Source organism: Rousettus aegyptiacus, unplaced genomic scaffold (assembly GCF_014176215.1).
Source record: "Rousettus aegyptiacus isolate mRouAeg1 unplaced genomic scaffold, mRouAeg1.p scaffold_m13_p_2, whole genome shotgun sequence".
In the NCBI taxonomy this organism is placed as follows: domain Eukaryota; kingdom Metazoa; phylum Chordata; class Mammalia; order Chiroptera; family Pteropodidae; genus Rousettus; species Rousettus aegyptiacus.
The window spans coordinates 168,229,366-168,255,541 of record NW_023416295.1 but is presented as its reverse complement, the minus strand read 5'-3'; the positions used below and the strand labels follow the sequence as shown (position 1 = coordinate 168,255,541).

The 26,176-nt window shown below is 56.8% G+C and overlaps 1 protein-coding gene across 2 annotated transcripts; it reads right to left on the bottom strand.

Annotated features, from left to right (window-relative positions):
- Nucleotides 1–7,502: 7,502 nt before the first annotated feature.
- Nucleotides 7,503–19,494, bottom strand: RASD2 (RASD family member 2). 2 transcript variants are annotated; one of them, XM_016161820.2, is made up of 3 exons: nt 18,513–19,494; nt 13,383–13,662; nt 7,503–10,017 (listed from the first exon to the last, which is right to left on the bottom strand). In XM_016161820.2, exons 2-3 carry the CDS (start codon nt 13,651–13,653, stop codon nt 9,488–9,490), a joined length of 801 nt encoding a protein of 266 aa, XP_016017306.1. In that variant the 5' UTR covers nt 13,654–13,662; nt 18,513–19,494; the 3' UTR covers nt 7,503–9,487. The 2 variants fall into 2 exon arrangements, with proteins under 2 accessions (XP_016017306.1, XP_036093320.1); XM_036237427.1 differs by lacking the exon at nt 18,513–19,494 and adding an exon at nt 17,628–18,467.
- Nucleotides 19,495–26,176: the final 6,682 nt, after the last annotated feature.

Here is a 26,176-nt window from a genome sequence, read left to right as displayed (position 1 = left end):
TAGTTACATGACCCAGGGACAGTGCCACGGTTTCTCCATGTGTAGTAAGAGGGTGCCCCAGCCTCAAAGGTCAAAGCCGGAAGGACAGAGAAGGGGAGTGAGTTGGTCAGGGGCCTAGGGCAGGCGCGGCAGGGCTGCCGGGGGCAAGAGCGAGGCTTCTAGCCCGGCGTATTCCCCTCGGCCTTGCAGCAGAGGGCGGGGGACTAGGCCCGGGCAGCCTAAATGAACGCTCCAAGGGGCCTCCGAGTTCTTCTGTTGTTATGTCATTTTGTTCAAGAAGATTCATTGCTAGAAATCGCATCTCCCATCTGTAAGACTGGGATTTGGTTCCAGTCCCATGTCTTTGTGATCTAAAAAAATAACGAAGACATCAAAACAAAAGTTGGTGCCAAGGAGGAGAAGTCGTCTGCGCTGGGGGGAAGAGCACGGCGTGACCGCCTTCCTCGTCCTCCTCCTCGCTTGCTCTCGGTGGCGTGGTGCGTGCCCGTGCCAGCCGTGCCTGTGCGTGGTTGCACGCATGTGTGTGTGCGTGTGCTTTGTGTACGAGAGTGTACCCGCGCATGTGCATGGGCGTGCAAGCGTGCGTCTTGCATGTGTGCATGTGTGTGAGGGTGTGTCTGTGCATGCAGGTTATATGTGCATGTGTGTGCAAGCATTTGTATCCATGTGCGTGCATGCATGGCCGCAACTGCATGTGTGTTCCTGTGTGTGCATGGTGTCATACATCTGTGTGTATGCACGCATGTGTGTTGGTAGGTGTGTGCATGCCTGAATGTGTGTTCATGCGTGAGAGTACAAGGTCTGTGTGTGCATGCATGTGCTCACGTGTGCATGAGTGAACACATGTGCCTGCGTGTGCATCATGTGTGCATTCGTGTGCTTGTGCATGAGTGTGTGCACATGTACTGGTGTGTTCCTGTGTGTGTATGTATGTTAGGCACTGTGGAACGTTAGGTGGCCGAAAAGCCACATCCCTGAGGGGGAGGGGCACCAGAAAACCCAAAAAGTCCTTGACATTCAAGGGTTTAGCACGCAATTCGGGCTCATTTCAAGTGACCCAAAAGCCTGTGGCTTGTAGTATTTTAGATTTTTGATGAGGCGAAAATGTCAGCGTGGAATTGAGCGAGTGAAAGAGCCTAGCTGAAACCCTGGGGATAAGCACCGTTTCTTTCGGCAAAATGGCCTCAAAAGAATTCCAACTGCTGGTGCTAATCATGGCAAGAAAGATGAAGACATCTGACTCGTCGTTCGCTTTTAGTCTGAGAAACAGCAGCAGGGAGTAGATTAAAGCGCAGAGAGTCTAACTCAACCCCGGCTTAGATCTGCGGCTCCAAATGAGCCCACCATATGCTGCCCTCGGTGCCAAAGGGATTCTCCACCCGGTCTAGGGAGCCCCTGGGCCGGCGCGGCACGTGAGAGGGGCGCTTCGGGCAAGGCTGCTGAGCGGCGGAACACACCGGAATAACGGCTGCGGAAGTCTCCACTGTCCCGAGACGTCCAGGTATCAGCTTGACTCTTCGCTCTTTTACCTTTGTGCCAGAGCCCCCACTTCTCGGTGTGGCATTCTGAAAGCTCTTGCCCGATTTCTCGCGAATGCCAAGGGGCCCCATCAGAAAAAAAATTGGCGAGAGTTGGATGGAGTCAAACATATGAAAACTATGAGTAATATATTTTTATGGCTCATCTATGTTGCAAGCTGACAATGAGCTAAGAGCTTTTATTTATTCTTTAAGAGCTTTTATATCAAGTATAATTACATCTATATTAAGTACAATAATATAATTCCCCACCTCCAGGAAGTCCTTCCTGGTAAAAATTCTACAAATTCTTCAGAGGCAGCTAAAATTGTTACTTCCTCTGAGAAACTTTTCCCACCCATGTCGGCAAGCATTTTCCTGAATTCAGGTATCTGTCCGTGCCCCCTGCCACCCCCAAGATTCCCCGAGAACCCGGTCATCTGTCCCCAGCTCCTAGCGCCACCCGGGGCTGGGCACAGAGAGAGCTCTGTGTTCGTGGAATGGACATGCACGGTTCACGTGGCTTCTTTCTCTGACTCGTCTCTGGGAATTCCACTCTCCCCCCTCCTGGACAGCAGCCAGCATCTCCACTCGCTTCTCATTTTGGATAAAATTGATTCCGGCTTTTCTACTTCGGGTTTAATTTCTTGTGAAAACATTAGAGAGCTGAAACGTTCTCTCTTGGGGACCAGACTCTGTCCCCAGCAGGCAGCACACCAGGACGCTGATTGTTCTGGAAGGCAGGATGAAGGCTCCCCTGCAGCTGGGCCGGCTCGCTGGGCTGCAGGCCCGCGCCCCTCCCCACCCTGGCCTCGGAGGCCAGCCTCCCCATCTATCGAAGCCAGTGCCCTGGACCTGGAACCCAGCCCTTCAGAGACCCCCTCTCTTGCAGTCATTCCTCCCTTTTCTTCTTCGTCCTCCCCATCTTTCTAGATCTTTCTCAACAGCATTCCAGGGAGTTCAAGCCTCCCTATCTTAAAAAATGACAAGAATACTAACAACCATCCTCCCCGAACGCCTCCTCCCCCTCTAGTTTCGTACCATGTTTCTCTTCCATTTTACAGCCGTGCTTATGAAATAATTTAAAAGAAAGAGAAAACGGCGCTTTTGCTGTTTGCAAGCCGTGCCCTCCCCTCGCCGTGCGGTCTGTCCTTTAGCTGGGCTTCTCCCAGGGTCCAGGGGACACTCTGGAGCCCCTTCTTGGAGCCCGTCACCGCTCTCCGGCTGTCCTGTTCCCCAGCTTCCGCAGTCCCACACGCTGGTCGTCCTCCCGCCTCTCCCCGATTCCTCCCCCGTCCCCCGCTTTTCCTAACCCGTGGTGCTCCTGGGGGCCTCCTCCGCTCACTGCCTGGTCTGTCTAAACGACACTCTCTGCAGGGCTGACACGACCCTCAGATCGATCGCTCAAGGCCAGACGCCTCCCCTAAGCTTCAGAGCCTCACCTCCAGCCTCTGCTAGTCAATTGCCCGTGAGGTCCCAAGGGCACCTCAGACTCGACATGATTCAGACTCAAGCTGCCTTCTCTCTCCTGTTCCCCATCACACGTGGCCTTCCGACCTGCGCCCTCTCCTCCTGGAGACTCCATTTTGGTGACTCGTACCACCAACCGGCCAGCTGCCCAATTGCCAACGCTGGGCCCCACACTGGACTCTCTGCCCAGTGCAACACCTCATACCTGGGTCGTGAGTCCAGGTCATCAGTTCCGCCGCGCTGAAACTATCCTCTCCTCACCACCCCACGCCGTGCCTCAGAAGAGGTTCTTCCATGCCCTCGGTTCCCCCCTGGATGACTTAGCCCCCACACCTGCCTCGCTGTCCCCTTCCATGGCCCTCTAACCCACGTCCTGCAGCCAGAGTGGGCTTCCAAAAGGCGATCGTACCTCTCTCCGCATTCATCCATTGGCTCCTGACATATTTATCGAAGACCTACTGTGTGCCAGAGACTCTGCAACGCTGGGAGGACCTGCGCCTTCATCTCATGTGCTCACATTTCTGGTGGAGGAGACATACAACTAACAAACATGCTATAAAGAGCCAAGTGGTGGTCCATGTCAGGGAAGTTAAAGCAGAGAAGGATGGAGAACTTAGGGAGAGGGGTCAGGAGAAGCTTCTTTGAATAAGCGACACTCAAGGAGAGACATGAGTGAAGCGAGCAAGTGGGCCAGTAGGGCGTCTAGAGGAAGCACTTTCCAGGCAAGAATAATGGCAAGTGCAAAGGCCCTGTGGCAGCGGGGCATTTAGGGTATTTCAAGGAAGAGCCGGCTTTTGCCCTCAGTGCTCCAGCCACGCCGAGCTCTAGTTCCTTGTGTATTCCGTGTGGAAACCCGGCCCCTTGTCCCCCGGCTTGGCTTTTGTTAATCTGCTAGATTCAGTCCAGCATCGCCTCCCCCAGAGATGTCAGTCCAGAACCTCGCCCAGGCTGGGCTTGGGGCCCCTCCTCTGAGCTTCCACGGCCCCCGTCACCGCGTGTGATGGACTGCCTTGCAATTGCCCGCTTATGGGCTGTTTGTTGGTTCTTTGTGGAGCAGGGATGGCCTCTGATTCATTTCTGGCCCTGAGACCTGGCCAGTGAAGCAGGGATTGGTTAATGTTCTAAATAAGTGTTGCTGTCTAACAAACCCCTCCAAATTTAGTAGCATAAAACAGCATCTACTTTTTCTACTCTCAGATCCTATGGTCAGGAATTTGGACGGAGCACAGTGAGGATATATTACCTCTGCTCTATTGCATCCGAAAGAATCTACCAGCTGCAGCCGGAGCCACCTGGAGGTTCCTGCAGACACTGTCTTGCCTTCAGAGTGGGCTCAGTGAAGACTGTGCCTGGAGCACCCCACACGAGCCTCTTCCCGTAGATGGGGCTTCTCACACCTCAGCAGCTGGCTTCTGAGACAGAGCATCCTGAGAGCGAGAGAATGACCCAGGACAACCAGGCAGAGCTGCATGGCCTTTTCTGAGCTGGCCTTAGAAGTCACTGAGCATCGCTGCTGGTCCAAGCAGTCAGAAGCTCATCCAGGTCAAGGGGAGGGGACATAGAGGGAGGTGGGTCAAAGAATTTCGGGGCCATGTCTTAAAAACCTCAGTGAACACATTTTCAAATGATCAGCGTTTGTACCCCATAACACAAATTGCCACGGGCTTTCATGTACACCTTCTCGTGTGGCCCTCGCTGAGATTTGGGGATGAAGAAACGGGGGTGCACAAGGCCCCCTAGGAAGGAGCTTCATTTCCCAGCCCTTCCCATAGATAGGTGAGGTCACATGACTGAGTCTTGCCAGTGGAAAGTGAGTGCAAAGGACGTGCCCAGCACCCTGAAAACAACAGACACGCATGCGCTCAGCGCTCTTCCATGACCCCTCCTGCTGAACCCAAACGTGGCCGTGGCTTTGACCTTGCAGATGGTGACGAGGTCCTAGAGATGGAGGAGCCTCAAACCTGGATGCTCGAATGACCAGGTAGAGCAAAGCCACCCCCACACCAGCTGAGCACACTTGTCGGGAACTGTCTCACGAAAAAGAAGTTGAGTTCTTCTGCGACAGCGTCTGAGCCTTTTGCCGTGAGTGCTGGGTCATCTCACCCCCTGTGCATTATGCTGCTCACCTCCAGACCTTGCGCCCCAACCTGCTGGCCTTTCCACCCACAAAGCAGTCCTGCGGCCAGCTCAGTTATGAAAGCTTTGGCAGGGAAACATGCCGTGCAGTCAGACGTGGAGTCTGGTCCAGATCTGCCACTCCAGCTGAGCATCCTTGGGCAAGTGGCTTTCCCTCTCTGAGCCCCGGTTTCCCTCATATGTAAAAAGGGATTCATAATCCTTCCACATAACTTTGCCCGTGAGGATCCGATGAGAGGATACAGGTCAAAGGCCCAGCATGCTGCTTGGTGCACAGTAGGTCTTCGACACACATCGGCTCCCTTTCTCCTCTTCCTTTCCCTTTCCCCTCACCCAGCGGCCTTTGTCTCTGAGCCCCAGCTGGCCTCCCGTCTGCCCCCACCAAGCTGTGACGCAAGCTGAAGTTTTTCTTTTGAGTAAGTGACAGGTTCAGGGAGGCGGAACAGAACAAGTACTTAGAATTCGCAGTGCAGAATTCTCTGATATCAGATTGCCAACGTTCCCTTTGCGGGGCCGGGAATTAAGCTGGCTCTCCTGGGCTTGTCTCTGAATAGTCTCCCGTGAGGAAAATTTCCTTTCCTACCGTTTTATTCCACCCTCTGTCCCAGGGCCGAGAAGTGATTAGTCGGGGAAGTCTCCCTCCTCTGCCGAAGCCCTTTGCCGGTCAGCCCCGCTCCAGGGCGAGTCTGCGGGATGCAGGGAGTAGGGGCTGGAGCAGGCGTGTTTTGTTTGGTAACGATCGGAATGTTGCGGGTTATGTAATAGGAATATTAATTCTCTTGCTGCAAGGGGCTGTTCGTTTGTTGTCTGGTCCAGCTGCCCTCCTCCCCACCTCCCATGTAGAGCCGAACAAACTGGGACCTGGGAAAGGACGTGATGTATCGTGATGTATCGTGATGTATCGCAGTCCCGCGTGGAGGAGGGACTGGCAGGGGTGAGCTGGGCAGGACGGTGAGGAAGGAAGGCTTGCCGCAGCAGCGTGGCCGGCTGCCTTGCCATTTGGCCCTTCTGGTGGTACAGAGGGCGTCCTCACCTCCATGTCTCACGCTGACAAAAACCAGGTTTGGGGAAGCTTTCAGAGTGACTTGCCTCCCACGTTGACCTTCTCTGGCTGGTGTGGCCAAAGGAGGGGAGGGAGCTGGGCTCCCAGGTGGGCAGAGTCTGGAAGCCCTCCCAGCTCCCCCACACCCGGGCTCACCTGGTTTTGCCTCCACCACAGCCGGGGGCACGGTGCCTTGCGAACATGCGAGCAGGGGCTTCTCCCGCTGGATCCGAGCTCCTGGCATGCGGGGGCCTTGCCTTCCTCCTCCCTAAGCTTCCATCTCCAGGCTTTGCACCTACAGGCTCAGTGGCCTCTGCTGACTGATCAACAAGCACAGAGCCATCTCCATCTCGCGAATCCCTTCCCCGCTCACAAGGAGCTCAGATGGCCTCTGACGTGGGATCCCCAGCCTGTCACTTCACCAGCTGTGGCATCTTGGACGTGATATTGAAACCTGGTGAACATGACGAGCGTGTTTCTCATGGAGCTGAAGCTACGGGTATGGCACGCGACAGGATGTGCAAAACACACAGCAGGCGCAGGCGGCTGTCCCTCCCCGCCCTTCGCCCAGGGAGAGGCTCGGCCCCGGGCGGCGTGCGCGGGTTGCAGAGGGACGAGACCGTCTCCCGCGACCTCCGCCTGCCATGCCCACCCACGCCCCGTCTCGCTTCCTGCGAGCGCACACTCTGCTTGCCCAGAGTTTGTTAAGGACCATCGGGAAGGTTGCACATCGCATCAGCCATGTAGGGACATGGGCCGTGTCCTGACCTCGAGTGCTGCCAGTCCAAGCGAGGAGTCTGCACCCTGCCAACATCTGGGGCAGGGCGGCTACCGTGGGGCTGTCCTGGCCACCGGAGGGTGTTTGGCAACATCCCTAGCCTCTACCCGCGGATAGTAGTCGCGAGACACCACCCAACCCCTCCAGTTTTGACAACTGAAATTATGTTTCCAGACATTGTCAAATGTCCCCTGGAGTCAAAATTGACGTTCTACAGGAGCCACGCAGAACTCGGACATGTGGTGCCCCCAAAGGGCTGACAGTCTGTGGGCTGTCTTCCCTGTCTGACCTGCTCCAAAGGGACCCAGACGCTCAGCACACACGCCCAGAGGGCCCAGAAGGGCCCGGGCGGAGAGAGGGCACGATCTCTCTTAGGGTTTTGTCCCCTGCCCCACCCCGCTCCTTTACTTGACCTCGAAGACTGGCTCAGTGCCCACGCGCAGGGCGAGGGCACCAGGAAGGTGCTGTGTGGGGAGGGAAAGGCCAGCTTCGGGTGGGGGCAGAGGCACCCCCCCGCCCCGCCTGGAAATACAAAAAATACATATGGTCACGACACGGCTTAGAAACAAACCCACTTTAATTGAGAGTGTACACAGAGCTCTGGGGGAGCGCGGGTGTGACCAGGTGAGACCAGATCACACACCTGTCCTGGACAAGGTACCTGGACTGTTTGGAGGGTTCAGGCAGGGGCTAGGTGGGGGCAGAGAAGCAGGGTCAGAACTGCTGCTGCGAGCAGCGGGGGCCAGGGCGAGGGTATCGGGGGTGCAGAGCGGAGGCCAGGGCGTGTGTGCGTGTGTGTGTGTGTGCGCATGTGTGTGTGTGTTCACGTGTATATACATGGGCACAATGTACACGGAATCTACAGGAGCCCTCAGAGACCAGTCCAGGGACAGGATCAGGGAGAAGACACCTCGAACCCCTGAGGGGGCCGGGGCCGCATGGGGAGAGGGGCCACGTCAGGGTGTGTGCTGAATACGTAGACCTAGCTCTGCTTCCACCACTCATGGCCTTGCTGTGTGACCCGGGGCCGGTTACTGACCCTCTCTGGCCTTGGAAAGATTCACTAGATGATCATTAAAATTCCCTGTGGCCCTAAACGTGAATATTTTTCAGGAGGTTAAAATACAAAATGTATCTGTTAAGAGCTGATGACAAGAGCCTTTGGTCTACAGGTTCGAATCCCACCAGGCCTGGCACCCAGCACGGCCCAGCGCCAAGCACAGGGAAAAGATCCTCTGGGGGTCTTGCCACCTGCTCTCGGGCTCAGCTCTGGCTCCCGGCTGCTCCTCCCTGCCTCTCGACAGCTTCGTGTGCAGAAGGCAGAGGGACAGCAGGGGTGGGCAGAGGCCTGGAGGGTGGAGGGAAAGAGGCCAAGGCTGGAGAAGACCCCGGCCTCAGGGGCGTAAAGCGCATCGTTCCTCCTCCTTGTTTCCTAGCACACAGTGGATCCGGCACCCAGTAGGTGCTCAGTAAATGCTTGAGGAACGAGCAGAGTCATGGACGGCCTGGTTCTAGGTCGAGTTCTGTCCTGAACTAGCTGGGCAGGGGAGAGGCGGGCAGGGCTGGGGCACGCCACTGCCCCCTCCGAGTCCCGGCCGCCTCCGCGTGACGCAGGGGCACGAGAAGCAGCAGCCCCAGTGGCCTGCCCCACCTGCGCGAGTGTAAACCGTAACGCTCAGTCCGGAGGGCGGGGTCCGGCCGCGGACAGGCCACGGGACCCCCATCTGGGAGCAGGGGAAGGCAGCGTCCCCGGCAGAGGCCGTGGATCTGAACTGAGTGGGAGCCTGGCCAACGAGGGGTCACTCGGCCTTTACAGTACAAGGATTTCCATTTCTACCACTACACACGACATGAAGACAGCTGTAACAACAAAGCACAACCGGCGGATGGGCGGAACCTGGGGGGGGCGGCTGAGGGAGGAGGAGGGCGGTGCGCGAGGCGGGCCTGGTCCAGGAGATGACGGATGTGGTCCGGGGGACGCGGCCACGCCCCCTTCAAACACGCGGACGCCCCCGGCTCGATTTCAGGGACAGCCAGGGGTCGCCTTGATGGGCCAGGGTGGAAAGAGCTGAGCAGAGGGCAAAAGTTCCAGGATTGCGGGGGAGGGGGTCCCCAGCGGCCACCTACACCAAGCTGGGTGTCACGCCAGGACAGTGGAGCCCTTTCCCATCAGCTCTGGGTGCTGTTTTCATCCTGTTCCTATTCCAGGAGGCTCGGTCGGGTGCAGGGGTCCTGGTCCCTCTGGCACCAGCGTTTCTGATGCCCTAGGGACAGGAAGGCTCCGACTTGGGTCCCTGCAGAAGTCCAGGTGTCTCCCAACCTTGTCTCCTGCCCAGTGGAGATCCGTCCCCAAACGGAGAGGCTGGGCCCATGGGGGAAAGAGGGATCAGCGGGAAGTGGCAAGAAGGCAGAAGGTACGGAGGTTAGCGGCCGGGGCGCTCCAGTCTGGCACCAAAGGTCTTCGAACACGACTGCCCCTCGGGTCTCGTCTGGCGCCATCTCCCGTAAGGCACTGCCCAGGCCCCACCCCGGCCTCCCTCCCGCTCACTGGATGGTGCATTTGTCCCGCTCTCGGGCCTGGCCCTCCCGCAGGACCTTGGCCTTGATGTACTTGAGGTCACTGTTGACGCTGGGGCGGCGGGCGAAGGGCGAGACCATGCCGTAGGCGTCCGTCTCCTTGACGCGGCGCATGCAGAAGGGCCGGGGGTGGAAGGTGTCGCCGTACTGCACCGAGATCTTGCGGTGCAGGGCCGGGCTCATCTCGTGCGGCAGCTTGGCCATGCTGAAGAGCACGTAGAACATCTCGTCCACGTTGGTGTTCTTCTTCGCCGACACCTCGAAGTAGGCGCAGTTCTCGTCCCCCGACACCAGCAGCTCGGCCTCGGTGGCGGCCACCTGGCGGCACAGCTCGCTGTGGTCGCTCTTGTTGCCGCAGATGACCATGGGCAGCTCCGCCGCCTCCTTGGTCTTGTTCTTCAGGCAGGACTTGACCTCTAGGATCTGCTTCTGGAGGCGCTTGACCTCGTCGAAGGACTCCCGGTTATCCAGGCTGAACACCAGGATGAAGACGTCGCCTGCGGGGGAGAGAGAGAGAGACCCCGGGCGGTGAGTTCGCGGCCCCTCCCCACAGGTCACGCAGCTCCCACGCGGCACGGCCTGGTTCAGACACGGCTCGCTCGCCCTACACTTCCCTGCAGGGCTGGAGATGGGGTGAGTGAGTGGTGAGCTTGTGGGGACAGCGTCGGGGTAATGACACCACGCACCCGAGGCCCGGAGGAGCTCAGAGGACCGGCATGGGGCAGATCTGCGTGAGCGTCTTGCCTTTTCCACTCACTGGCCACTTGGTCTCAACCTTAGTTTCCCCATCTGTCCCATGCGGATGACACGCTGCCTCGCGGGATGGTCTTGAGGGTCGTGAGAGGTACGGCTACGGTGGTACATGCTCAGTGGCCTCGGGATCAATCATGGTAACGAGCAAGCACCTGTGGGAGCCAGCGTGGGGCACGCACTTCCTGCGCGTTTTTAACCTGACTCCGCAAAAAACCTCCGTGAGATTTCATCACCTTCATGGTCTAGGTGGACAAACAGGTTCAGAAAGGGTGAGCAACCTGCCCCCAGATCATGCGGCTTCAACACGGCCACGCCGAGATTTGGGCCCGAGTCTGTCCTCCCCCAGCCCGAGACTCGCACACACAGGTGCCCTCTGCTTCTTGAATAAATCACAGACGAAGACGGGAACGCTGGCCTCCAAGGCCCACGCTATCCCTAGTTTAGCTCAGTGCATCGCTCGAGACACCTTTGGGTCTGAAACAGGAACCACGTGGAGGTGGCGGGGGTGACGGGGAGGGAGAGAGGGGGCTGGTGCCTTCGTCCCGATTTCCACATCTCTCTACAGTGATGGCGGTCTCGCGCTCAAAGCGCCTTCCTCACTTAGGCCTCAACTCTTCAGAACCTGCGGTGAGATGTAAAGATCCCTGTTTTACAAATGAAGAAACGGAGGGTCAGGGGCACTGGGGACTGGCCCAAGTCCCCGAGAGGAAAATCAAGCCGTCCCAGCTCTGGCGGCACTGCTGCCCGTTCCTCTGGACCCCAGAGCATGCCATCTGTCCCCCCCATACGAGCACGTGCCACACTCAGAGCCGTGCTGGGGCCAACAGCGCGCTCTGGAGCGGAGGGGGCTGCGGTCACCGGCTCCTTGTCTCCCCGTGCCCAGCACACGGTGGGTGGTCATAACGCTGCATGAACGAACAGGACGGGATGGGATGGGATGGGATGGGCAGGGGGTGGGCTGCTTAGAAAGGCACCTGTTAGGCTAGTCCTGGGCCCCCGGGGGTTCCGCCGCCTGCACACAGGCAGAGGCGAGGCTTCAGAGACGGCCGGCTGGCGGCTGGAAGGACGGCTGGCGGCGGGATGAATGGCTTTCAGAGGGTCCTGGTCACCAGCACCAGGTTGGAACATAAGGCCCAGGCAGGTGAACGAAAAAGCGAGCCGCAGACAGATGTGCTCGGAATGATGCAGGCACATAAACCACCACCAAAAAAACAGACGAAACGCTCTCCGTTATGGGGCTGCGGGTATGAATGTCAATGTGTTCATGGGGGTTCTGGAAGAGTCCACACCAGACTGATGGGGTGGCCACCTCCAGGGGGGAGGCAAGAGCCTGGGGTGGGGTCAGGAGTCAAGGGGGCTTTTTAGCCTTGTCCATGGTTTAAAAGAGGGTGTGTGTCTGTGCTATTATTTGTGTAATTAAAATTTAGTTTTGGAAACATGCACCCGGTCTTTCTCTCTGCATCTCCCCTCTTCCTCCTTCTGACTCGTTAGCCTCATTTACATCGGTGGCGCCCAGGCCCCTCCCCGAGGCAGGGAGAGCTAATGTTCCCGCGATACACGCAGTGTGCTAGAAGCCTACACCGCCCCCCCACACACACACGCGCGTGTGTTCCTCCAGTCCTCGAGGCCTCACTGGCGGGAAGCAAGGCGTGCCTGCTGGGCGGCTGGGGGCACTGAGACGCAGACCTCTGCTTGCATGTCTAAGCCGCCCCGGTGCTGGGGCCAGGACTCAGAGCCGGGTCAACCCAGGCCTCCTTCTATCCACACATTCCCTCTCCCAAATACGGGAAGGTGGGTCTGGGCGCGATCTCGGTCAGATGGTCAGCAGGACAGCCCGGAAGAGGAAGCTGTCTGCCCAGGGACTCGAGGAGGGGTCTCGGCCAGGGCTTGGGGGAAGGGTGGGCATGGCCTGGTTTCTCGCTGCAGAAGTATATGAGTTGGGGGTTATTTGGGTGGTGGCTGGAGGGTTACTCGTCCAACTCCTCCCCCTCATCACTGCCCAGCGGAGGTGGGGCATGGCTTGGGAAGTGACTGCAGAGCCCGGGCAGGGACCTTGTAAACACTGGTCTCAGACTGATGTTTACTGAGCACTTACTCTCTGCTCACCCAGCACGTTTCATGGTAGCTCATTTATTCTCACGCTGACCTCCGGGATGGGGGCTGTGTGATGCCAACATACAGATGAGAAAGCTGAGGCACAAAGGGATAAAGTCCAAGCCCAGGGAGACAAAACCGGGAGGCAGGGGAACCGGGACTCGGACCCGGGCAGACCCGTTCCTGCGCCCGCCCTCCTGGCTACCACATGAGTCACATAAATGACGGTCGAGTCCCACATCTCCCCCTGTCCCCTTTATGTCCAGCAGTCTCCCTCCCCCTCCTCACACTCCCAGCAGGGCCGAGGGGCTACAGGAGAGCTTAGCGGTAAAGCATGAGACAGACCGCCATTTACCAGCTGTGTTACCACCTGGAGTAGCTTCACCCCCGTGGACCTCGGTTTTCCCCATTCGTAAAACGGAGACAAATGCCAACCTCCTGGGTGAGTCGTGAGGATTAATAAACACATGCCAAGCTCTAAGGGTGGGCCCAAGCGCGTAGCTCTGGATAAGCGTGAGCTATCACCATCACCAATACTGTGATTATCATTGACCACTAGCATGAGCAGGATGCCTGCCTGGCCTCTGGCTGGCCACTGCCTGGGACCTGCTCTTACTGTTCTGAGAGGCAACAAGGGCTTGGGGTGTCAAGAGCTCTGAGCCCGGCGGACTGACCGTGGGCCCTGGAGCTCTGTGGGGTCACCACCTGCCGGAAACAGGCAGCAGCCTCTCTGTTCCGTGGGGAGGAACATCCCCGGCGCCCGTCTGCGTCGGCTCCCGATCTGCACGGTAGCGCCGGCAGTCGTGAGTGACCCGTCCCGAGTCAGACAGAATGGAAGGCGGGCCCCGGCTCCCTCTGCTCAGGCAAGCAGCAGTGCCTCTCCGGCCCTCACGGCGCCAGGGGGCTTGTGGCGAGCTCCCTCTCAGACGACGGACGTGCGAGTGCTTTGCAAACTGTAAGGTGCCAAGCACGCACGCCCACCTATGCGGCGCCCAGGCCTGCCCCTGGCACCCACCTGTGAGGATGGAGAGCCTGCGCATGGCGGGGAAGGGGTGGTTGCCAGACGTGTCCAGGATGTCCAGCTGGTACATGTCGCCCCGGATGTTGTAGACCTTCCGGTGGAAGTCCTCGATGGTGGGCGTGTACTGATCCTCGAAGCGGCCGTTGAGGAAGCGGGAGACGATGGAGCTCTTGCCCACCCGCGAGGCGCCGAGCACCACCATGCGGTACGAGTTCTTGGCGGGCACGCTGAACGTGCAGTTCCCGCTGGAGAAGGTCTTCATCATGGCTCGGGGCTGTGGCAGAGAGAGGAGAGCAGGTGTCAGGAGGCCTCAGCCCTGGCCCTGCGGCCCGGCTCCTGACTAAGTCTCAGTTTTGTGTGTAAAACGGGAATGTTGGAGTAGGGTCTCTCCAAGGGGCCTTGGAGTCCGAGCCGTTCATTCGTTCACGTTCTCTCTCGTTTCTTTCCTCCTCACTCACCCGCTCACTCACTCATTCATTCGGCCTTGCGTTCGTTCACCCCCTTATTTATTCCAGCACAGGACTGCTGGGCCTCGAATTCTCACCGTATCACCAACTCAGGATTGCTCCTGAGCAAGCAGCCTGACTTCCCTGGGGGTCGCCTTCTCATCTGTACAATGGGCCGGACTCCCTGGGCATTGTAAAGGGCTCAGCACATGGTGAAATCTCAAAAGCGTTAACTCTGGTTGGACTTGTTCTCTCCCTGGTCCACCTGTCCTTTCCAGCTCTAGCTTCCCGGGAGCCTATGACTCCAGGACACGACATCAGGAAGGTTCTAGAGAGCATTTCTCAAGCACTGGGGTGCCATGGCCTTTCAGTCCTCTCAGGAAGAAGGGAGAGGCCATGTCTAGACCACATCCTCCATGCCAGGGCCTGGGGCTGCCCAGCGATTTTTACCTCCCAGGCCCTGGGTTCTCCCACCTCCAGGAGACTCAGAGACCTGGGCTAGGGGATGTGGGTCAGAGAAATGACCTGTGAACAACTCAAGTCCCTCGCAGCTTCAAGGTCTTATGGACCTGGGGGCAGATCCAGAACTTTCTATGGGAGCCTCGAGGAAGAGGCTGAAATGGATCCAAGCTCTGAACCTCAAGTGGACATGCATAAACCTCCAGGGGCTCCATCGGGCCCACCCCAAAGGCCATTCACAGCCCAGCCACCCTCCTTTCCTATCTCGGCACCATGAGAACCCCCCAGAACCCGTAAGTCCCCGTCGCTCGAGTTCGTTTAAGCGCTGCTGAGATCTGCCTCCATTCCCTGGCCAACCCCAGAACACCCTCTTCCCTTTATATCTCTGGGTCTGGCTCGAATGCCACCTCCTCTGGGCAGGCTTCTCTCACCCCCGGCCCATTCCGGCAGGAATCCCTCCTCTCTCCAGAGAAGAAGAACTACAAACGGACACGGGCCTGCTGAAATAGGGGTCCCCAGGCCGCCCACGTGCTTGTGCAGGCCGGGCAGTGCGCAAAGCACCCGGTTAGGTGGGAAAGTGGTGGGCTGTCTTTGTGGACTTCACTGCTCAGAGAAGGTGCCTTTTCTCTATGTGCACGGAGGGCTGTATATATGCAAGTTACAACTGGTCCCCGCCTCTTGATGACCCAGGTGATTAGTCTGGAGTGCCTCCTCCGTTTACCCCGAGGCTCTCTCCAACATCATAATGTTCTATCTGCCACGAGGACGCCAAGAGACCTGCGGAGGAGAGCTCCCCCGCGAGCCCCCCGGGCAACGCCGCGCTCAGGACACGCAGGCACCAGCATCGACCCGCCCACCTGCCCAACCGAGTTGCTGTGCAGTCAACCGACTCCCAAAAACGCCCTTTCAAAAAGCGCTTATAGGTAGCGTTTGTCAATTTCCACGGTGTACATGCTGCCACCACGGCCAAGTCCAAGTTACCAAGATGATCTCAACAGAAGAATTGCAAAGAAACGCACATAATAAGCCCGCCCAGCATATCGCTGACCCCCTGCCTGGGGCCGTAACAATCACCGCTCACCAAGCCCCTGCCGTGTGCCAAGCACTGCACTAAGTATAGAATAATAATAATAGCTGACATTTATTTTGCGGTTAATACATGCCAGAGTGTTCTCAGCGCTGAACATATAATAACCCACTTCCTCTCTCGGTAATCTCAGAAGGTAGGTGGAGTTGTCCCAATTTACAGATAAGGAATTGAAGCACAGAGAAGTTTAGTAGCTTGCTCGTGGTTACACAGCGAAGGAGGGATTTGACCCCAGGCGGCCTGCCCCACGCTATGGAGGCTCCTCACCAACTCCCTGCTAGAGGTACTCATTATCGTCCTCACTTTACAAATAAGGACCCTGATGCTTAAAAGCTACATGACTGGCCCATTTAATAAGGGAGCCAGGACAGGGACTCCAAGCCTGAGCCCTCCACATTACCCACCCCAGTCATGCCTGAAGCCATCTTCCAATTTATCCCACAGGGAGCCAGTGCCATTTACACAGCAGGTGCTCGATAAGTGATCCATGAACGAAGGAAGCAAATGGCTCTGCCTTTGGAGCTCACTCGGAGCATCCTTCTGGGGTCTTCTCCCTCCGCTCTCGCTGTGCCCGGCTGGCCCAAGGGCTGTGATGAGGAGGGTCTCAGTGCCCTGGGCACACTCATGAGTGGGCGGTCGGAGGGGAGGGGGTGCAAAGCCAACAGTGGTGAACCCTTCCCAGCCTGGGCCTTCTGCAGGGATGAGGGAAAAAGAGGCCCCACACATCAGGACAACCCCCTCTCCAAGTCCCTCTGCAGGGAGCTTGACTCTGCTGGCAGTCACCTCTGCAGAGACAGAGAGGGAAGAAGGCCAGCAGTCCCCCAGGGATGGTGTTTGTCTATATTGCTGTCTGCCCCCAGCCTCTAGCCCAGAGCTCCTAGTACAGACAGGTTAATATCAGTGGCTAAATGGGCTGAGGAAGTCAGAGAGAGGAGGCAGGGAGTCCGAGGGTGGAGGCAGGGAGTCAGTGAGAGGTAAGAAGGGGAAAAAATCTGCAGCTTTCTTCTCGAAGAACACTGTGAGTCTTCACATGACCTCAGCCGCATGGGGTTACAGACACCTGGACGCCCGGTGACAGCACCTCTGTGGGCTCTGCTTCCCACCCCTGCATAGTCCTTCCCTTTTCCTCCCCCAGAGGAGGCACGGTGGGCAGCGTTGTGGGCATAGCTTCTCCTCTCCACTGTCTGCTCTTCTCTATTGGCCAAACTGATCCTACATCTTGAGGGAAAGGGGTTAGAGTTTAAAGGGCCCTTTTTAGCGTTTCGAGTCCCACCCTGGAGGCCCAGAGAGAGGTTAAAAGGGACCAACCACTACTAGCAGCATTGAGTACCCGAATGCAAGTTCTGTGACTCTCCGCTGATCCCACCCCAGGGCCATTCTAAGGGCACCAGGGAGGCAGAAAGGTCCAGAGCAAAGATGAGGTAGGGCCATCTTGGGGGACTAGTAGCCACAGCCAGGCAGGCTTCCATCACGCTGGGAGCTTTGTGTGCTTTCTTCCAATGACTTCACAGCAGCCCCATGAAGAGGGGACCACCATTGGACAGATAAGACACGAGGTCAGAGAGGCTGAGTCACTTGTCCCAGTTCACACAGATGACTGGCCAGACCAGGATTAAAATCAGGCTGTTTGCTCCAAAGCCTGGGCTCTTATCTCGATGAAGACCCACCCCCCCAGGCCAAAACCAGCACCTTTCAAGACAGTGTCTGACACGGTGAAACCTCAACTGGAGTCAGGCAGGGGGTACGACCCCTCAAGCCTACTGTATTCTCACCCCCTCACCCCCTGCCCAGGACTCTCCCCCAAATCCTGCCCAGCAGCTCCCAGTGAATGCATCTGGGGACTCACCCCCTTCTCTTCGGAGCCCCTCCTCTAGGGTCTGGAGGGGTCAGCTGAGCAAGGACAGCAGGACAAGACACTGGACACATCCTCCTCCCTCTAAGTACCCCAGAGCTTGTATCCCTGCACTGCCCTGCCCCCTCCCTCCCACACTCCAAGTCTCCTCCATTAGGGCACATCCTGGCCTCCCTGGACACACACAGGGACTCACTGGCCTCATTCCCACGCTAAGGCACGGACTGGGGGCTTGGCAGGCCAGCTTCACCACCTCCGGTGGCTCAGGATGGAAGAAAACAGGCAGGCGCCAGCTGCCGGCTGCCCGCGCTGCCTCTCACCAGCTCAGCAACCTGGGACAAATGGTCTGGGCTGTGGCATGGGTCCTCTCTCAAAGGGATATGGTAGAAACAAACCTGAGAGTCCAGTGAGGAGCCAGGAGGCTGATACAGCTCTTGACATACAGTAAGCGGGTTCCTTGTTTTGTGGCGCTTCCTCTTAGCGGCCAGGTGGGGTGGGACTGGAGCGTAGGCAGAGGTCTTGGGGCTTCTCATTTGACTCTCTGAAGCCTGAATCATGGGCTCCTGAGCTGGCTGCCCTTCCCAGCCCTGACTCCTCCCTCCCATGAGGTCCTGGACACGTCCTTCCGCATCCTCCCAGGGCTGGGGGCAAAGGGAGCGGAGGTCAGAGAGAGAGCCCCTCAGAGGGGCTGAGTGCAGGACACCTACCCCGGGAAGGGATCGCCCAGGAAATGCACTCCGTGCACCAACTCGAGGAAAGCTCAAGGAACTCTGGGCAAGGAAGCTGCTCCTTAATCTTCCCTCCTCAGAGGCCCTCACCAGGGCTGCGGGTAGGGCCACCAAAAGGCCAAATCCCAGTCTCAACTCCCAGCCAGGTGTCAGCTGGCTTGGAAGGAGGGTGAGGTGCTTGGGAAAGGTTAGTGCTGCTTCCTCCCCGAGCCTCGGTTTCCTCATATTTAAATGAGCTCTTACTCCAGATCTCTTAAATGGAAGCGCCTATCACCAAATCTAGCCCAGAGTAGAAGATCGGTCAGTTCTCCTTAACCTGGGATAAAAGTAAAGAGCCTAGCACCCAGCCTGAGACATAGTTGGTGCTCCACTAATTTAATATTCTCTAGATATGTAAAGTTGGCCGTATGGTCCTGGCACATGGGAGGAGTTCGATCAGTTTAACTATGCTAATCATGTAAGGCTTCGCCTCGCCTTCCTCTAACGAGCCCCGAACCTTTTCCCCTGGCTTCCCCGCTTCACGTAGATCCTGAGTTGTCAGGCGTCTCCTACCTGGGATTGGCGGGCCCGGCCTCTAGCTCGGCTCGGAGGGCTGCCTGGAAGCGCCTGGAGGTGCGGGGAGCAGCCTGCCTCTCCAGCCGCCGAGTCTTCCAGGGTCTGCGGCGACTCCCCGGTCACTGCGCCCGGCTCCTCCTCTGCGCCGCGCGGGGCGCCGGGCCCGGCGCGGCCGGGCGAGGGTGCACGAGGAGCTGGTGACCCATGGGTGGGTTCCGAGGGCTCGGTGGGGCCTGGGCGCTGGGCGGGCTCCGGCTCGCTGCCGCCGGCCCTGCCCTGCCCCGACCCGGGGGACTCCTGCTGAGCCAGGTGCCCGGAGGCACGGGGACGTCCGATCCCGGGGTCCCCGCCTGGGGCTCCGGGCTGGGAGGAGAGCGGTAGGGGAGACTCAGGAGCTTAATGAGAGTCCTTAGAGACTCCTGAAGGGTCCTTTGGAGGTGGTTGTGGGTGCGTGCTTGGGTGCTTGCCGTGGGTAGACGCACCCGTCCTGGTCGCTTATGCTACCTTCTCCGCCAGGTCGCTCGGGTTAGGCGCGCTGCTTGGCGTGGCCGCGGCCTCCTCCTCTCGCAGCTCTGCAATTCTCCCCTTTCTCCCTGCGAGCGACGCCAGCAGCTGAAGGAGGAGCAGGGCGCTCCGCTCCGCGCGTGTGGGCGGGGGCCTTGAACGCCACCCCAAGGTTTCGCAGCTGCGAGTGAGCTTTAAACCGGCTCCTCCCACTTAACCTCCTTTGGCCCCTAAAGCTGGCGAACTTTCTGCGGGGCCTCGGCTTCTCCCGCCTCTCGTCTCCCAGAGGCAAACGCCCCGCAGGGCGAGGTCAAAGGTCCCTCCGAAAAGTGGTCGGAGCGCAGGATCCTGATGGCAGCCCCAGCGGCAGAAGCCCAGCAGAGGCTTAGGGGCCCCTCTGTCGCCCCTGCTAGCGTCCCCTACCGAACCGCCGCGCGGCGCCCACACACCCAGCCCTTCTGCGACCCTGCGCAGCCTGTCCCGCCGCCCGGCGCCGGCCGCCGCCTGCCGGAGCCCGCTCACCCGCCCGCGCCAGGCGCCCCGCCCCCGGACCGCGCTCGGCCAATGGGCGGCGGGTCCCGCGGCGCGGTCCCGCCCCTGCAGCCCCGCCCCCGTCCGCCGGGCCACCGCAGTCTGGCGCTCCGCGTGCCTGGGCGCGTGGGGCTGGGGCCGCGCTGGTAGGGTGCGGGGGCGGGGGCGCGTCCGGGGGCGCACGCCGTGACCGAAAAGCGGCACGGGCTTCGGAGGCTGACGTCTGCACTCGCACTCGGCACGCACACCACCTGGGCCGCAGGTGACCTGCGGGGGCTCCGCCGCCAGTCGGCCAGGGTCTCCAGCAGCTGGTGCTGGCTCTGGTAGCAGCCAGCGCTCGATAGTTCCCGCGCCCTCCTCCGTCGCAGAAATCCCCAGGTGGCCAGGGGCCCGCCGCAAGCCGCCGCCTCACTCCCGAGGTCTCAGGGCACGCGGGAGTCCTTAGAATGGCACATGGGCCGCGCACGTGCGGCCGCCAGGAGGGACCGCGGAGTCACCTTGGCCTGGCGCGCCTGAACGGAGAGGTCTGCGCCACGCGCAGGTCTGGGAGAGCACTGTAGAGAGAGCCCTGCCGGGTTTGGGGGAGGCGGACGTACCGGGTGCCCTTGGCCAGCTCCGCTCTTCCATTCTCCCCGCTTTGAACTAGAGCAGACATCAATCATTCTCACTGTGACATATCCAGACACCATTTATTAGTATTTTCTTTAAATCCCAGACCCACTTTCCCTTCCCTGAAACACGTTTTTTAGAGACTCGTTATATCACTGCCTTAAATGGGAAACCAGTATCACTTGCCATAAATAGAAGGTAAGAGTAAAAATAAGCGCAATGAAAACAAACCAAGGTTATTAAATTCTAGCTGGAAACTGGCCTGCCAAAGTGCCCTCTGTGAACAAGGGAGATTGGCAAGGTTTGGAGAGGTGCTAAAGACCTATTAGCACCCCACAGAGACTTTCTCCTCCAAGTTACCTGGAGGCTGGAAAGAGAATGTTCTCACTGTAATGTGGTCAAGGGACACACTACTGTATCTGTCAAACCGTATTTGGTATCAGCCAGTGAACTACTGCTCATTTCCAGAACCCCGGAATTGGAGGAGGCCGGCCCATTCTCCCCCGACCAACAGACTTATCTGCCACCTCATGATAAGCTTTGGGGTCTGGAGGGCACCAAATGGAGGGTTCAGCTCTGTCGGATGAGAGTTTGGCATTCAAACTCTCTAACCTCGTCTCTAACCTCTTACATATTTGCCCCTGAGCCAGTCATGGAAAGTCTCTGGGCCTCGGTTGGGTCATCTATAAAGTGGGTATGATATGCTAGGTCCACAGAGTGACCAAAATGCTAACGGGGTCTTGGACTTTCGATTCTAGAAAGTGGCTTGCCCTGCGTCCCCCTGTGCAGTCTTGAGATTTTTCAGAGAAGTCGATGGGGCAGATGGAGGTGCAGGACCCAGCTGGAGGGCGCAGCACTTGCACTACTTGTGTTTAATCCCCTCGCTGGAGGAAGTGAAAGCTAGGCCTTAGAGGGCTAAGGGATATATGTGCCCAAGGTCGCCACCCAGCCACCAAGTGGCAGGATCCCAGCCCAGTGCTCTTTCTGGGTCCAGGCTTTGCTTCTAGGAACTGGCTTCAGTCCAGGAGGGTTTGTGCTCAGCTTGACCCACAGAGGTTGTGAGCTGGCCATGAACTTGGCAGCGGGAGGTTGGCGGGGTGGCACGCTTCACCTGGAAGGCTTGGGTCAGGAGGACTCAGGCCACTGGGCCAGTTCCCCCACCCCCACCGCAGAAATGTGGCAGGTGGCCAGCTCCGAGCTTGTCCGGGAACCCATTAACCTGCTGCTTCTGCCGAGTTCATTCTGAGCAGGTCATGCTCCACTGACCATAGCCCCATATTGAGGGTTGCTGTACATAGAGCTGTGGTTCCCAGGAGACCCACCTGCCCCTGTCCCTACCTTTGCCCTCCCCCAACCCCAGCGCAGAATGGCTCAATCGACAAGCAGGTGCACATAGGAATCAATGCCCAAAGGAGCTCCACGTGGCAACACCTTACCTCCCACGTGTGCCCACTTTCCTATCCTCCCATTTGCCTCACCATCTCATATGGACCATTTGTCATGGCTAAGTCCTTCCTTACTGGGCTCCTGGTCACCCCTCTATCCCATAATCCATGACCACTTCAATCATTTTCTAAAAATGCCACCTCCACTCAAGAATTTTCAATGGTTTCCCCGTTGCTTGAGATATAAAATTGAAACTTTTTAGCTCGGCATAGAAGACCTCCAACCAGGATCTAATTCCACCACATCCCACCATCAGCCTCCATTTCAACCAAATCAAACCCCTTCTGGGTCCCTCAGAAAGCTAGGATTTCCCTCCTCCAGGCCTTTATGTATGCCGATCCCTCTAACTACCTTTTTCTCTTTTCTTTAATCCATTAAACTTCTACACATCATTCAAAGCATAATGTCCACACCTCTCCCCACAAAGCCTCCTAGCTTTTCTAAAAGTGCGATTCTCATCCTCATCTGGGTTTCCTGTGGCAACAAAACCCGGCTCTTACACTGTGGGTAACTGACCATCCCTTTAAGCCTCAGTTTCTTCACCTGTAAAGTGAGTGTTATAATAGTAGCTACCTCATAGGTTGTTGGGCGGATTAAAAAATACAGAGAAGTGCCTTGCATTGGAGGCTTTGCATACAGTGGCCTTCATCGTGATTATCTCCTGTGTGGCCTGTGTTACATCCAGCCTCACGTTTCGGACACATGCCTGGTCACCCCCGTTTGCATGTGAGCTCCTTGGAGTGGGGACGGGCCTGATTCATCTTCGTATTCCCACAGCACTAAGGGCAGCATCTTGCATGTTGTGAGTTTTTAATAAATGCTTATTGAATTCTTCTCAGCCGCACAGCCTCAGAGCAGAAGAAATGCACAAGCTCTCCTTGGAGACGAGAGGCAGAAAGGGGTGGGCAGACGTGCGAGGCGATTTCATTTACTCCTCTCAACAGCCTCACTTACAGAAGGGGAAACTGAGGCTCGGGGAGGCTTTTCAAAGCCAGGCAGCGATAGAGAGGCCAAACCGGGATCTGAGAGACATTTCTCCAAAGAGATATGAGATATTTGCCCAATCAATGTTCTGTCACATCCCCAGCCGCTTTTCTAGAACAGTGGTTCCTGTTCCTGGCGGAGCCTAAGCATCACCTGGGGGAGATATTAAACAATTACGAAGCCCAGGCTCCTGCTCAGAGATGCTGATTTGATTGCTCTGGGATTTAATCTGTCTGAAATCTATACTGTTTAAAGCTCTTCCAAGTAATTCTAATGTGCAGCCAGGGTTTGCCAGAACAGTGGTTCTCAAAGTGTAGTCGCTGTACCCGCGGCGTCGGCATCGAATACGACTTGGTGGAAATACCGGTCCCACCTAAGACCCACTGAATCTGAAGCTCTGAGGTGGGACCCAGCCACCTGGGTTTCAACTAGCCCTCCCAGTAATTCTGATACCTGCCAAAGTCTGAGAACCACTGGCCAGAAGATTAAAGTTGGCGAAACCTTAGAGGTCATGTGGCCTGGACTTGACCAAGAGATGGTTTGTGGCTTGACCAAGTTCAACACATGTTAATGGCAGGCTAGACCAGGTCTCAACTCCTAGCACAGTGCTCTTTCCTGCTGAGTGCACCATGCAAGGCTGCACAGTCGCTAACTGGGTTTCTGGCTGCAGCAGGCCTGGGCATCTGAATCAGCCTTGACCCTACAGCAGAGGTCAGCATGTCACCAGCTGCACTAGGCCAGCTGGATCCAGGGTACAGGGTCAGGTGCCAGTCGGTGCAGAGAGCAGCTAGCTGGAGAAGACTGGCGCCATACTTGGCATTACAGGACCTTGCCAAATATCCCTGGAGGAAGAGTAATAACAGAGGGGTGTCCTCAGGCCAAAGGTCAGCAAGAGCACGGTTGAACCAGTCACAACCTGTGCCCTTCCCCTCATCTGACCCCCTCTGCCTCCTGCTGAGCGTAGAGATGATACTTAATCATATAGTAGGTGTTCGGTAAAAGCTGAATGGATGAATGAATGAATGAATGAATGAATGAGTTGTGGTCAGTTTTCTCTTCTTTGCAACAAGAATATTGGGTCAGATCCTCTTGAGGCCCCATCCGATTCCACATTTCCACATTGGATGAATCCCACTACAAGTGACGCAGATGCCTTCCTGCCCATGTGCAGTTCTTATGCAAATTAGCAAAAAGTGCCTCCTCCAGGCAGAGGTAGCCCCTCTGTAAGGCTCACAGCTCTGGTGGGCAGGGAGAAAGCACAAGCTGAATTTTCTTAGCTGGTGCCCTTGAGCAATAAGCAGCCTGCAGGACCATACAGGGCAGCCCTTTGTAACCTCATCTAGTCCTCGAAGAATGCATCACAGGACAGTTTTGCAAGCAGCAGTGATGACAGGGAATATGTGATTGTTATACCAGATTGGGCCAAACTGAGGGTTTAGCCAGAAAAAAAAAAAAAAAGACAGAGTGGACCAGAGGCTTTTAATTATAACAAGGGCTGTTCATGCAGTTCCCACTCTCACAGGCACTGAGTTGGTCCCTGTCACTTCAAGACTCCCTTTAACCAGGCAACAGCCCTATGTGGGGGCAGCACTATTAGCCTCATTTGTAATGAGGAAACTGAGGCTGGGAGGGACCTAACTCTCTTAAAGACACCCGGGCAAGGAAGTAACGCATCTTGCACTGGAACTAAGTCAGCTTGACAACAAGGCTGCTTGCGGTTAGGATTTGCTCTCAGATCCGGCAGCAGTATGCAAATGATCATGGCCATGACCTCCATGGATGCTCCCTGTGAAGTAAGCAGGGCAGGGTTTTTGTTCCCATTTTACAGGTGACAGAACTAAAGCTCAGAGATGTTCAGTGATTTACCCGGTTGCTCGACCAGTAAGAGGCAGAGCCTGGACTGAAACATATCTGAGTCTTTGAACAACTATCCTTTGGTCTTTTTATAACACCCTGATGCTTTCTTAAGGCTCAGCCTGAACATGCTGTAACGGGTTCTCTCATCTAGTCATCCATCCACCCAACAACACCATCGTCGTCATCATCATTTCCTCATCTCCATCATCTTCTGCATCATCGTCGTCTACATCATCATCTACATCATCACTGCCATCATCACCATCGTCTCCATCATCATTTCTGTCATAGCCATCATCATTGTCATCATCATCACCATCATCATCATCATCATCTCCCAGGCTCATGACTTCTGCTTCTCTAGACGTTCATCGGTCTCCTTGGCCTTGGTCATGGTGTGGTCCAGATGAAAACACAAGGGCAATGCAACTGCCTTTAGCCTTGCCCTTCGGACAGACCTTCACAGGTGTCTTCTCTGTCATCTATCACATCTGACCCTCCCACAGCCCCCAGGACACATGCAGAACGAAACCTTATATGGAAGAGAAGCTGAAGCAGGAGAGGTTCGCTGGAAGAACAATGGGTCTTCTAGCCTAAAATTTGTCGGCTGCTTCCCTTATGTTGAGCTCAGGTTGGGGAGGTAGGCACTAGTCTAAGCATGCTGCACAATTAATTCATTTAACTTTCTCAACAACACTATGAGAAGTGCCTTATAATCTCCATTTTCCAGACAAGGAGACTGTGGCTCAGAGACGTGAGGTGGCTGGGCCGAGGTCACTCAGCTCTGTTGGGAGGAGCTGGAATCCTGAGTCTATCTGAAGCTCTGAAACCAGTATTCTCTTCACTATAGGAAATTACCTCTGGTGCAGCATTCTGACTGCCCCTCTGGGGTTAAGACCTCCTCCTAGGCCAACCTGAGGCTGTGATTCTGACTGGGAATCTGCCCTGGTTTAATCAGAAGGGGCCAAAGACCCTGGGAGCTGGCCCATCCCTCTGGATTCTGACAGCCAGCTGAGCCACTGGCCTGGCACCTCCTGTTTATGGAGAGGTGCCTGTGAACCCACAATTCAAGAGGAACTGAGGGAGGCCAGACTCATGGGCTCAGCCAAACACTGTGACTCAGTGCCCTCCCTGGTCCAGGTTCCACCTCCGTCTCTGGCGTTACTTCCCGTGAGCCATGGCAGGGAGGTGCCTTGGCTCTCCCTTATGCCACCAGCACCCTCTCCCACTCCCCATCACCACTGCCCGCTCCTTCATTTACCCTCACGAGCCAGGTGTGGCCGAAAGGGCACAAGCTTGGCCACAAAACATTCCTGGGTTCAAATCCTGGCTCTGCCTCTCAGCCGATCTTGGTCTTGGACAAGCTAGTTCTCTCTGAGCCTCAGTTGCCTCATCTGTCAAATGGACTGTTGTCCAATGACTCCTCATTCAGTCATTCAATGAACACTGAGAGAACACTGGGCCAGCAACCTATAGTCTAGCAGAGAAGGTCCAGAGTCCAAGATTTGAGGAATGCATTGGAATTAACCAGAGCAAGAGTGTTTCAAGCAGAAACAAGAGGAGATACAAAGGTCTGGACGAGAAAGAGTGGCCCATTCGAAGAACTGAAACACACCCATATCGACTGGGAAGCAGGGACAGGGTAAAATGGCACAAAACAAGGCTCAAGAGAAAGGCAGGGGCCAGACAGGTCTTGCAGCACTTGGCACACAATAGGCACTCGGTCAGTG